Source organism: Lissotriton helveticus, chromosome 11 (assembly GCF_964261635.1).
Source record: "Lissotriton helveticus chromosome 11, aLisHel1.1, whole genome shotgun sequence".
Classification (NCBI taxonomy): domain Eukaryota; kingdom Metazoa; phylum Chordata; class Amphibia; order Caudata; family Salamandridae; genus Lissotriton; species Lissotriton helveticus.
The window spans coordinates 354,313,412-354,326,691 of NC_136072.1; the positions used below are offsets into that span (position 1 = coordinate 354,313,412).

At 44.2% G+C, this 13,280-nt stretch overlaps 1 protein-coding gene across 2 annotated transcripts in view; it reads left to right on the plus strand.

Annotated features, from left to right (window-relative positions):
- PAK2 (p21 (RAC1) activated kinase 2) overlaps positions 1–13,280 on the plus strand; it is a 728,762-nt gene that overhangs the window by 184,251 nt on the left and 531,231 nt on the right. For both annotated transcript variants that reach the window (XM_078665775.1, XM_078665774.1), the window contains exon 2: positions 6,918–7,129. In XM_078665775.1, the coding sequence (XP_078521901.1) occupies positions 6,943–7,129 (187 nt within the window). In that variant the 5' untranslated portion in view covers positions 6,918–6,942. The remainder of the gene's footprint in view (positions 1–6,917; positions 7,130–13,280) is intronic.

Consider the following 13,280-nt stretch of genomic DNA (forward strand, 5'->3'; position numbering starts at 1 on the left):
TCCTCTGTCGACTTTCGGTCAGCAGCAGGAGGGCAGACCTGTGTCCATTTTGTGATGCTGGGGCTCTGGTTAGGATTAACCGCATTTGCAGTAAGTAACATGTCTTCTCCCTCTAGAAGGGTGGAATGCTACCCCCGTCGCCAGAACTGGCGAGGGGGTAGTATTCCAAAGTGTATGACACCAAACACGACATGTTTTGATAAAGCCAAACCAAAGTTAGCAATAACCGCGAGGATTATATGCACTTAAGAGTATATGGTATGGCAGTATCACTGGAACAGCAGTAAGGAAATGGTTCCGAACACTGCAGACAGGCTCAGCTCATGCTAGAGCACCATCTCACATAAAACCAAGCACTCTGCCTCCAGGATTGTTAAGGCCTGCTATTGGAGTGACTTATAGGTGCATATGTGTCCAGATATAGGTTTAGACATAGGTATACTATATCTAAGCAAGGGGTGATTACACCACCTTGCCCCAGCTGTGTGAACAGCCAGTTGTGTCAATTTAAGAACCAGCCAGGGGTGTCAAAAGTTATGCTTCAGCCCCTGGTAGGCCTTGGATGCCCCTATGCCCTGGGCACCTGTAGTGCACTGTACAGGGGCTGACAAGGAGTCCAGTACCAATTTGGTTATGCACCTAGGGTGCATGGAGTCCATTTTAAGAGGGAGCAGATGGCCTGGGGCCCTGGTTAGCAGGATCCCAGGCCAACTTAGTCAAAAACCAGCTAAACACTAGGCAAAAAATCTGGGGTAACCATAGTCGGGTATCCACCTTGAGTTTGAGTTTGAGTTTGAAGGGTTTTGTATAGCGCTCGTACACCTGGCGGTTTCTTGGCGCTGACTGGCAACTGCTACTCGGAAAGCAGGAATGTGCAGGAATGTAACCGATCAAGATGGAAAGGCTTGGGTGAAGAGGAAGGTCTTGAGGTCTCTGCGGAACATAGGGTACTGGGTGCAGGTTCTTAGAGAGGATGGAAGGGAATTCCAAAAAGCTGGGCCCGCGGTCGCAAACTTGGAACCCCCCCACTTCTTCCGTTTGAAGCGGGGGACCACGAGGAGATGGTGGGAGGAAGATCGAAGATCTCTTGATGGGATGTAGTTTTGAATGGCTGAATTAATGAAGGAAGGGGCAGAGCCTGTCCGGGCTTTAAAGATGGTGCAGCCGAGCTTGAATAAGGCACGCTGCCGGACAGGGAGCCAATGCAGGGAAAGGAGGGGGGTTACATGGTGAGGTTTTGATAGGTTAAAAACCAGCCGTGCGGCTTGGTTTTGAACCAGTTGAAGACGCCTCATGAGATAGTCGGGCATGCCATGATAGATGGCATTGCCATAATCTAGGCGAGATGTTACCATGGCCAGAAGTATTAGCTTGAGCGCGTCGGGGGAAAAGAATCGTGAGACTCTACGTATTGTCCTGAGGGAAAGGAAGGCTGAGGATACCACGGCGGAGACTTGAGAGTGTAGGGAGAGTTGATTGTTAATCTTGAACCCAAGAGTTTTGACGGAGGATACAGGGATGGGTGGGGAGCCTAAAGAAGGGGGCCAAAAAGAAGGGGACCAGGGACTGGAGCAACCACCTGTTAACACCAACTCCGTTTTATCGGGATTGAGTTTCACCTTCCTACAGGCAGGCTTTTTTTTTCTTTTTGTCCCGTCTGAGCGTCGAGTCTGTGTGGTGCAGGTGAAGTCGGGGACGTATGAACTGTGTGAATAATAACTGCGTCAGCCCCGTGCGTGAGGTGCATCATCAGAGCTGTGTGAATAATAACAGCTGTGAGCCCGTGGCTGAGGTGCATCATCAGAGCTGTGTGAATAATAACTGCGTCAGCCCCGTGAGTGAGGTGCATCATCAGAGCTGTGTGAATAACTGCGTCAGCCACGTGCGTGAGGTGCATCATCAGAGCTGTGTGAATAATAACTGCGTCAGCCCCGTGCCTAAGGTGCATCATCAGAGCTGTGTGAATAATAACAGCTATGAGCCCCGTGCTGAGGTGCATCATCAGAGCTGTGTGAATAACAGCTGTGAGCCCGGGGCTGAGGTGCATCATCAGAGCTGTGTGAATAATAACTGCGTCAGCCCCGTGCTTGAGGTGCATCATCAGAGCTGTGTGAATAATAACTGCGTCAGCCCCGTGTGTGAGGTGCATCATCAGAGCTGTGTGAATAATATCTGCGTCAGCCCCGTGCGTGAGGTGCATCATCAGAGCTGTGTGAATAATAACAGCTGTGAGCAACAGCATACTCTTTCACACACACTCACTGCTCACCAATTCAAAGTTTGCTAAAAAATTTATGCAACGCATTGTCATACACAATGCCAATAACTCAAACTTAATTGCTGCGAGACCTATTGCATTGTAAATGCTTGTGTTATTTAGTTCTTCCTTGTAAGCTTTTTGGAGGTGTAAGATTTGAAATGGCATACCATGGGAGGTATCTGTTCCAGTTAGTCCTTTTTATTGTTTATTTCATTTATTCCATTGTCTGCAATTTTCTTATCAATCCAGCTGAGTTTTTCCTGTATGTGGGTGAAAGCCAAGAAGGAACTTTCTGGCTGGGCTTTGACAATATGGATTGTTAAATTGGTTGGGCCCTTGGGTGGTTAAATTGGTTACAGAGGTTTCTTCTCAAGCCGGGCCTTTTTGATTGAAGATCAATTGAATACATGTTTTGTCACCCTGGGTTGAGGGAATCCAGATGAGCAACACTTCTTTATTTAGTCACTGCTTTAAGCTGTATGGTATTGAGACAAGGAATTGCTGTAGATTCGAGTTGTGACATTTCTTAAGAGATGCTGGGCGTAGGATTTGGTTTCCTTGTCTTATTAGGACATTCATACAAGTAGAAGATGTGAGGATTGTCTGTCACTGCATAGTGTTTGGCAGGCATTGTAACCTGAATATTCTCTAGGTATTGGTGAATTGGTGTTAGAAGTCCTGTTTGAACACTCATTGGAAGTGCTTGGTGTCCTTTTTGTCCGCTGATTTTCACTATACATAACAATATTTCTTACAGTTTCTCAGTCTTGCTATTCTTAAATGTTTTTGTGCTGTGCCTTAATATTCCCTGCATTCTTATTAGTGAGTGCTGTTGAGTTCTTGCTGATTTCTCAGCACAGACATTTGAAGATTGTCTCCCTCTATCTACTTGTAGGAGCACTGCACAAAGCTTATAACACTTCTATTAATTCAGCTGCATTGTTCTATCCACCTATTGGGTTCAACTGATGGCACGCTTATGAGTACAACATTTACCATGCACATTTCAGTAAATTATGGGGGTGTTCAAGACTGTTGCAACTGGTTTTAGGTCCAGTGCAATCTTCCTCTGGCAAGACATCTTTTGCTTTTGTTGGTTGTTTGCACCGCTGAATTCAGGTAATGCCCCGGATTTGAATCTGTCCTATTTTTATTCAGAAGTTCATTACTCTTCCTTGCCCATTCACTGGCAATTTGGGTTTACAGGAGGTGATGGAGGAGAGGCTTGCAGTCAAGCTGATCTTTGTGGTGTCTGCAGGTCTGAAGGATTTGCCTTTGTTAGAGCTGTTATTCTCCACCAATAATTTGCACTCCCTGGGGTCAGTGCAGATAACAGAACTTGAATTTGGCCCCATCCCTGTGTTGGGTGGGTTTGTACTTGTTCTTAATTTACTCCTATTCAGTACCAGAGTTGTACATTTAACCTTTTCTGGGTTGTACTGAAGTGCAGTGACCATGTAGAAAATTATCTTTGCTGGTAGGTGGACAGGAGGTCACTGGATGCAGAGGTAGCAGACTCTTCTGTCTTAGCAGCTCCAGAGACCCGACCAAGGGTTTGGTGCCCTAGTAGTTCAGTAGTGGCAATTGCAGCTGACACGTCAGGGTTGTTAAACCCTCTGCAGGCTGACAATCTAGTCTGAGTTTTGCAGACTGGTGAAAGGTTGCTTATGAAGATTCTCTGTACTTGGGTGCCATAGAGTCTCGGTAACTGGCTGTGTCTTGGAGCTTACTCTAGGCCACTTATTCTATGCATTAAGTGCCTGCCATCAGGTGTCTTAATTTCTGGGTTAGTCTTTGCTCCAGGGGAGCGAGACACTGTAGAGAGAAGCACAGCAGCATGATGATCTGACCTCCAGTCTAATCTGTGTCTGTGCTTCCAAGTCGTCTGGTATTCTGAATTTGCTATGGCTAGCAAGTTTTGCTGCTTGCTTGAGGGATGGGTAAGACAGTTTTTGGCCTTATGGTCTAATCTTTGATATAATATTTGGTTTTGTGACAGATTCTGATGTGGCAGAATTTGGAAACGGCTATATTGGTGGTTGGTTGAATGGCGGTCACGAGTACAGCTGGACAATGAATATTTGTCTTTTGCCCACTCACGTAGGTTGGTTCTTTGCTGTTGAAAACAATGATCACCGTTTAGCATTTAATTTTATTAGCTACTACCTTTTTTAATATACACAAGATAGGCTCAACTCTAAGAAGCCTCTTCCAGGATGATTTTTAGGTCTCGCGCCTAGCGGTGCACTGCACAGCAGTGCAGTGCACGCGCAACGCAAGACATTCAGTGAGGGAAAAACGGGGAATCTGAGCTGACCTAGGAATTTCCTTTTCAGCTACCCCATTGGCCTTAGCGTGCGTCTTTTAATGAAAGACTGCACGCTACTGGCCAAAGGCGGGCGCATTGCTCCGGCCACGGCCTATTGATGTCTATTACGCGCTTGGTGTGCGTAGTAGACACCAATAGGCAGTCACGTGGTTTCAATTATCTTGCCCCGACACGGGCGTGATACTTGAAACCGAAACCAGGGCTCGTTTTTCTTTACTTTTGGTATAATCGCGGCACCTGCGCTTTACTTATAACATTAAAAGTAAAGCACGGGTGCCGCGATTATACCAAAGGTAATGATATAGATTTTTTTTCTATTTCTTTACTTTTTGTATAATCCCGGCACCTGAATAGGTCTCGCATTACTAGAAGTTTGAGCTGTTGCATAATTGTTTGCAACTGCAATAGCTCAAACTTTTACTAATGCGAGACCTATTGCATTACAAATGCTTGTTAACAAAGAAATAGAAATAGAAGTGTAGGCTGCGGGATGTTTAAGATTTGTCTCTGGCACAGCCAGAAGTCTTTTGTTCATATTAATTGGGGTTGAATACTGTTCAAGCTCTTTATTCAGCATAATCGGACTATTTAGAAACGTGCACATTTGCTGTAACATTTAAAAAGAGTTGTAATTGAAATGTTTTACAATAAAATATTAACTGTTGCACAATTCTGAAAATAGCAATTGTTTTGGATATTTTATTTCAGTTTACCGTGCATTTGATGATTGTTTTAGCCAACACTGTGCTTACTTCGTGATTTTTGTATTTTTTTGGCTGTAGAGACTTTTAAAATATTTAAAATGATAGCCTCGAGCTGGAGTAGTATACTTTTCCGTAGGTACTTGGAAAATGTTACAATCATTTCAAAAAGGGATTTCGAAGAGCGCACCTTCATCTATCAGTGGCGCTTCAGCGGCGAGGAGGTCAACCAATTTAAGATAGAACTTCATTTGGATAGGGTGATATCGCTTGGAGAATATAGTGTGCATTTGGTACTACTTACTAAGCAAAATTCCCCCTTTACCCACCCTGTAAAATGTCCTAGTCAGTGGGTGAGCCTCTTTTTGGCTATGTAGGTCATGCTTAACATTTTTGAGTGGTCCAGAAATATATCGTAGATTGTCTTGACAAGCTGTGCATGAGTGGTTTAACTTTTTTGAGTTGCGCTAGAATTTTCCCATTAAGGTTCTCCTTTTTGGAGCCACATCAGGCTAACTGCGATTTTACCTTTTAAAGCCGGCTTGGTGGACTCAAACTGCAGGTTGTTGGAAACATTTGTCAAAAGTAGTAACCATTATGCTGATTTGTGATCACAATGTCTCCCAGTGCAAAATTAACCTTCAGCTTTTGGGATTTCTAGGTCTAGCATCAACGTGTTCCCTGATCATCATCCACTTAGTGTTGGTTGCATTTATGTGGTCTGTTGGATGGAAGTCATGGTTTCTGCAAATCTACGTCTGAAGTTGTATCCTGGCATTAGACTGTCTTTTTTCAAAAGCATCACCATGCACTGATGCACTGTATAGAATTTGGCTTTGCCTTAGAGCTCTCACCAGGATGCGCCTGCATGAGACTTGTTGTACCTGTGATGGATTGGCCTGTAGGGCTTCCAGACATAAGAAAAAAGTTAGCATCAAGATGCAGTGAGCGGCCTCTGGGGTTGAGCTGATGTGGTGGTTGAAATTCTAAGATGGTGTTAAATGCTGCAAATGAAATTCGAACAGGACGCTGTGAGGTTAGGGTTGTATGGACCTTGGACCTGTTGCCCTGAGTGCTACAAAAGACATCCACTGCTGATTTGAAGTCCATAAAGCCAAACTGCGTATGTGCAAAAATAATCCCTCCCCATTGTCATGGGGAGGGGCACCACAGGGTTGAATTATACTCCCTGATCGGGAGAGTCCGAGCAGGCATTTGTAACCAATTAGCTGACTAGTAACTATGCAGTATCGGTCAATAGGCAAATACATTTAAATAGTTTTATCAAATGCGATCTGATACAGTAGAGCTGGAACTACAGAGAAAAGAAGCTGACAATATGGAGTCTGTCCCATTTGTAGACTCTATTATGTTTGTTCTGATTGGTTGTCGTGTAGCATAGGACTTGTGTACTCTTCATCTCCGGTCCTGAGTTAGAAGTTTTTTTTTTTTTTTTTTGGTTTGATTGTCATTTGTTGCACGAAGAGGTTAGTTGAAGTTTGGATGGAATGTCACCTGTAATAAGAATATCCGAGGCAGCCTCACTTGAGATGAAAATAAATGTTTTTTTCTTACTTGTCCTTGTCTGCTGGATTTTCTTATTTTTTATTTCTTTTTCTCGTTTCAGGACAACACACTAGGAGCTTTGAAAAATGTCTGATAACGGGGAACTGGAAGATAAGCCACCGGCCCCTCCTGTAAGGATGAGCAGTACAATCTTCAGTTCAGGAGCCAAGGACCCCCTCGCTACCAACCACAGTCTGAAACCCTTGCCATCTGTTCCAGAGGAGAGAAAATCCAAGAACAAAATAATTTCGATTTTCTCCAGCAATGAAAAAGGTGAGTCGGTATGCTGTGTTGTAACGCATTCCTTATGGATATCAATTCTACTTAGTGTTGTGGTGAGTGGATGAATTTATTTAATCCCTTTATTGCTTGTTTGGCCGCGAGTTCTTGTGTCCTACTCTTTCATTTGTAACTCCTAAAAATTAAGGAGTTGAACAAATGATGCCTCAAGCTGGTCATCTTTAAATGTTTATAGTTTTTTGTATTAAATCGTGCTCAAGTACGGAAAATACACTTGACGTGATTGCTTATTATCTCTTGACCTCAGTTGGTTGGATTCTACTTTGCAGTTCATGAAATGCCATGGACTTTCTTTTGGGGTTTTCACTCTTCAGGATAGGTTGTGAGATGAGGCAGTCAGGATTCGCTGTTAAGGGGGGGTGATTTAAGTTTGGAGGTTACTATGCAGTCATTTATCTCAAATACAACAGTAGCTTTAACATGGCAGTCATTGTAATTACTTTGAAAACCTATTTACTCAACAGTCTTCTAGCAGGAGTAAAATGATGCAACCAATTCTTTTCTGATGCAGATACGCAGTCACAAACCATTCTGAACTGCACTGATAAACATGTGTAGTGCAAAATTGTGTACTCAATCTAATTTCAGCCTTGTTGTTGAATGTGTGTGAATGACACCAGATGCAGGTCATAGGATAGTTGGACGGGCATACTTAAAGGTGTCGGTTGATCAAGGTATTGACTGCCTCATGGGAAGCTGATTCAACTGGCCAGTTTGCAGATACCAATGGGAAAGGCCACCAGCCTCTGGGAACATGCACTGTAAGGGAACTCAAGCAGGGCCAGTGTGATTGATGATCCTCCGGAGATGGTGTGGTGAAATGCACACTTTACTGCAGATATTTTCAGTGGGATCCAAATTGTGGGGTCACAAAGCACTTGTGAAGATAATGTGTTCATAGAGATTGGTGAACGTGCGATTGCAGCAGAGCTAGAGCACCTTACCGTGGGTACTTTAAGAAAGGCGGCTGTTTGGTCCAGAGATTTTTTTGAGCTCTTTCCTTGGGGGGGCGGGTGTGTGTGTGTGTGTGTGTGTGTGTGTGTGTGTGTGTGTGTGTGTGTGTGTGTGTGTGTGTGTGTGTGTGTCTCAGCAGAGGTAAATGCTAACAGAGCTGGGGCTTTGAGAAAGGAAGGAATGAATTATCAATTTCAACTGTGAATGTATTCTCCTCTCAGACATCACACCTTCATCGCTAAACTGAAATAAAGCTGGTGCTAATTTTTTTATTTTTATTATTGTATAACTTCAGATACGTTCGTTGTGCTTGTATTCTGAAGTGTCCACCACCTCTTTCAGAGGTCACAACAGCAGACTTCTTCCTTATTCCTAGATCCCATGCATGGCTCCAAACAGCAGCGTAAGGAATGCAGGCCCTTTTCATCATTTAAGTGCTTGTTTACAGAGCTATGCTAAAGTAAAAATGTAACTTCTAAACTAACTTAAAAGGGTTAGCTTCTTTCTCAGACGTGTGACCATGGTTGTTGGTCACTTAAATACTGAGCCTCATTTGAGCCTTTCGAGGGAGCCAACCTAACTCATGTGCATTTTTCATTGTCATTCCTATCCTTTGGTGATCAGGCATATTTCCAAAGTATCCCAATGCCTGGTGGTGGAAGGAATCCCATAATTGTTACAGGACAAGTAAATGTACTTTGATTAGACCTAAAGCAGAGGCTACCTTTGGAGCCATTGTTGTTGAACTAAGGACATGGTCTATGCAAAGTGCACACCCCCTATTCAGATGAGTCATTGGCTTGGACTATTTTTTCAAATGCCGCTTCTTGCAGCCTTCTTGCTGGATATTGCACATAATGGCGAACAAATGTGGTCTGTCTGCTCATTGCACTTTTTTTAGCTGTGTTGGAGTAATCTGGGATGAGAATAGCAGCTGGGATAAGCATGAAACCGCTTCAAAAAAGGTCCGCCATAGTTTAACTTGTTGTCCCACTACACATGCACCCCAATGTAGGGATTTACAGAAGTTCCCGGTCTACATATTATGCTTAATGAGAAGAAGGGTGGGGATGATGTGATTCTACATGATTTACTTTGGAGATACTTTTCAGGAAGTACCCAAGACCCACCCCTCTAATAGGGTTATAGGAAAAAGGCACTCCCACATAGCTAGAACCAACAGCTACACGTCTATTGTGGCGGTCCAGGTGGACAGTAGTACACTTCAAAAGCTAACTGTGTTCCTGTATTAATATTTGGCAGTGATGTCTGAGGGTATGCTCCCATGAACTGATACTGTGAGTGGAAAATATGTTTGTGGGGCCTCATTCGCCTTCGTCCTCATTTGCTTTGGCCCACTATATGGTTGAAGGATGAGCTAAATCTAAACAAATTAATTCTTCCGGATTGTTTGGGCCTGGATAAAATGAAGCGCATCCCATGGCTGCACTACATCATATGCAATTTGAAAGATCTGGGCAGACCAGAGCTCTTTTGTGACCGGGGTAGTATTGTCAAAGAAAACATTTGCCTGGCTGAAGCAGGATTTCTCTTTAAGGGTACAAGCTGCTTGTGAAACTTTTGCCTCCACCAAGAGTTTTATGCAACAATACATTTTGATGAAATCAGTGAGTGGGATGGAGCCCTACTTCAATTTGGTGATCTCCAGTCACCACTGTCGGTTGTTGAACTTCTTTACATTAGGCATGTTTCACCAGCTGTTGCACCCAAACGGAAGTGGGTTCTAAAAGTCTAACTCCTCTACCCCGTATGTGATTGGAACAATATTTCAGTTTGCGATATGTTGCACATTGTTTTTCCTTGCCCAAGATTCAATGCGCTATACCACACATCTATAAGGCCGCTGCTGTTTAATAATTTGAGACCGGTGAGAGCAGCACTCTTATTTCTTGCAACTTTTATCAACACTAACCATATGTTTTAATGTGAACTGCCTATCAGGAGTGTACATAAGATTCCCGTTTGTTTTATGTATTTTAGTTTTTTTTCTGTATGCACTTGCACTTATTCTGTTGCATCTTCTTCTGGAGCTTTTATTAATATGTGATGTTATGAGATGTCTGTTTTTATATACGTTCAGTGTATTTTGTACCTGATGGAGAACGCTGTATTTTTTTGAATGCTTTGTTTTTTTATCTGCTACACACTGAATCATGTATTTATTCTATGTATACTTTTATGATTTATATTAAAAAATTTTTTTATAAAGTCTTCAGTTAGGAACGAATGATAGAAGCCACTTTTACACACCGACACATTTGAAGCACCACCCTTTCTAAAAATCTATAGCCTAGTTACCTGTTTAGTGATTACGTTTGTGATTTGTTGTATTTTGAACCTTTGTGAAACGTGTAGTGGGCTTTGCTTGATCCTACTTACTAAACAGTTGTATTGTCTTAATTAATATTTCCAAACAGCACGTTATTTCATTATGTTCGGGGGTGCTTGGACCTAGTGTGCACCAAAATAAAATAAAGCGGAGTTCAGTGCGAAAAACTCTAAAGTGTTCAAAAATTGGGGGCACAGATGATTTGAGTTAAGCACTCATTGTCCACCCCATGACCAAGAATATCCGGAGGCAAACGTCCCTTGAAGGATGCAGCAACATGCTATATGAATGCTACATGCAATACAGTAATCTATTTTGAAAAAAATAGCGAAGCTTATTTTACACTTTTAAATGAAAACTTGATCAACCTTTCTATGTAGAATCAACACGCCAGTGATTAAATTGTACTTGAATTTGGCAGTATATATGCTCCCGAGAACGCAGGGATGAAGAGAAACATCACGAAAGTGAATAGCGGCTTCTATTCAGAGCCATGCATCGAGACCTCGTTAAGGAATGTTAGGCGGTGAGTGCAGCTTCAAACAAATGAGCCGCGTCTGTGTTTATTAGCGCCTTTAAAAAGGCGATGACCGTCACAGTGAGGAATGTCGGGACAAAGATAGAGCTAGCCCCTGCACGGTAGAGAGATAGTTATTGCTATAAAAGTACAAAAATGCTCTGGCTTTGCAGTCCCCACCATACCTATATCCATGGTCTTTCCACAGCTTAACATTCACCTGTCACTATTGTATCTGCATTTCATCGAGTCGTGCTATCTGCAGTGAATGAAGGCAAATTACAGTCAACCGTACAACCTTTCGTGTGATAATTATCGTTATCCTATGGCCAATCACCACTGGTTATAAGACGAGCAGTTCCCCAGCAGTCCCCTCTTTTGCCCCCTTTTCACAGTCTCCCTTGCCAAAAGCAGACCCTCTAGTGTTATAAGCCATTTCTCTCACCTCCACCACCAGTACATATCATCAAAGACCTATTTACCTCTCAAGGCGTGCGGTGACAGTGGTGAACAGTCAGGAAACGTACCAGGCACATCCGGACCCCCTCCCCCCCTTCCCAGAGGTCGACATGAGCTCGGGGAGAAGAACGTACTATCCCTGCAAAGCATATTAAACGCATGTTCATGCATAGTGGCAATGTTTTTTTTTCTTTCCCGGGGAGTAAACTGAAGTCCGTAACAGGTGTGTTCATTATTGTATAGTAGTTGCTCCGATCTATCTGCTCCCCCGCATGCAAGACACTGATTTGATGAAAGGTATTGTGCTACCTTTTCAGATGCACCCTTTGTTAACATTTCCCCACACTCCTGTTCAACACAGAATAAAAACCCTTCTGTGCTTGACATCTTTCTTTACTGGTAGACAGCGTCGGATTGACAGGGTGGGCAAGCGGGCACTACCTGAGGGGCCTGAGGCCAAGGCCAGCTGGTGGGTCGGTTTTTCACATGGAGATAGCATCACATTTGCCTGCCCACGGGTTGCTGCAACCTTAAAGGTTAATTTGGAGCCCATTACAACTGAGTGCCGATAATATCTTGCTCATTGTCTTAGGCAGTAGGACAATGAACCAAACTGAGCAGGCACTGCATGTGGTGGGTCTCCCCCTGTCCAGAGTCTCTCAGCCTGACCGTGAGGCCACAGAGTGGGTGTGCTCTTTAGGTCTCGGCCTAGCGTACACTGCACAGCAGTGTCGTGCAGCCGAGATTTTATGTTTTCCTACAGTGGAGCTTGAACCCGCCCCTCTTCTCCATTGCCTGGCTTCCTAAACGGAGGCCAGCCATTGGAGGAGAGGGGCGTTACTCCGTTCAAGCCCTGTCTTTTTGGGATAGAGGGGTGTGTTTTTGCTGTTCTTTCTCTCTTTGATGTCATTGGGAGAGAGCACGCCCCTCATCACGCTGCCTGCACGCTCAAGTCAGCTCTCTGATTGGTGTTCCTTATTAACCAATCAGAGGGCCGACTGGCGTGTGCAGGCAGCGTGAGCGGACTCTGCCTCCTCTCCACACAGCGCAGCCCGACCCAGGTACAGAGGGGGAACTTGTTTTCACTGCTTGTGTGCCTGTTTATGGTGCAGTTTCTGCCGTACAAATGTGTGCCCCCCACCCGCCTGGAGATTTGTAATTCTGCTCATAATAGTTATTGAATTCGCTTTGCCCCACCTTAAGTAGGGCGGGCATTTCCAAAAATGTAAAACTGCGACCATTTGAATACCTCTACTTGTCCCCGTCTATACTTAAAGTGCTTGGTTTTACGCAATGAAAATGATTAGTCTACACATTGTTTATGGGCTCCACTGTACATCCAGGCCCCCGCCCCTCTGTCCCTCCTCCCGGCCCTTGCTTCACTCATCAGTGCTCGCAGAGCGGACTGGTTAGGGCATGAGCAGCACAAAGCGTTCTTCCTCAAACAAATCAGTCCCCTGTCAGCCCCTTGAAACCGCCCGCTGGAGGCAGGCCGAGAGCATGAAGCGAAAAGCACTAGACCTGCATGAACTTGAGCGCAGAGATTGCATCGGCGCCTGTGATCGCCGATACGGAGCCCGCACAGACCATCGATACCGAGCCCTGGGTCCGGGAACAATGCACAGCTTATACGCGTGCAGCGAGCTCCAGAGGAGGGAACCATGAGGGCGGCAGCGGGGGAGCAATTCTTGGAAAGCAGGGGACCCCTACAAATATTGAGTTTGCTAGTCGTAGGGAAAAATAGACATTTGTGGAAAAGAAAAGAGAAGAGACTCTCACTAGCAAACATGCACTTTAACAACTGCCCATGTATTTACTAAACATTAAAGCGACTGGTAGTAAAT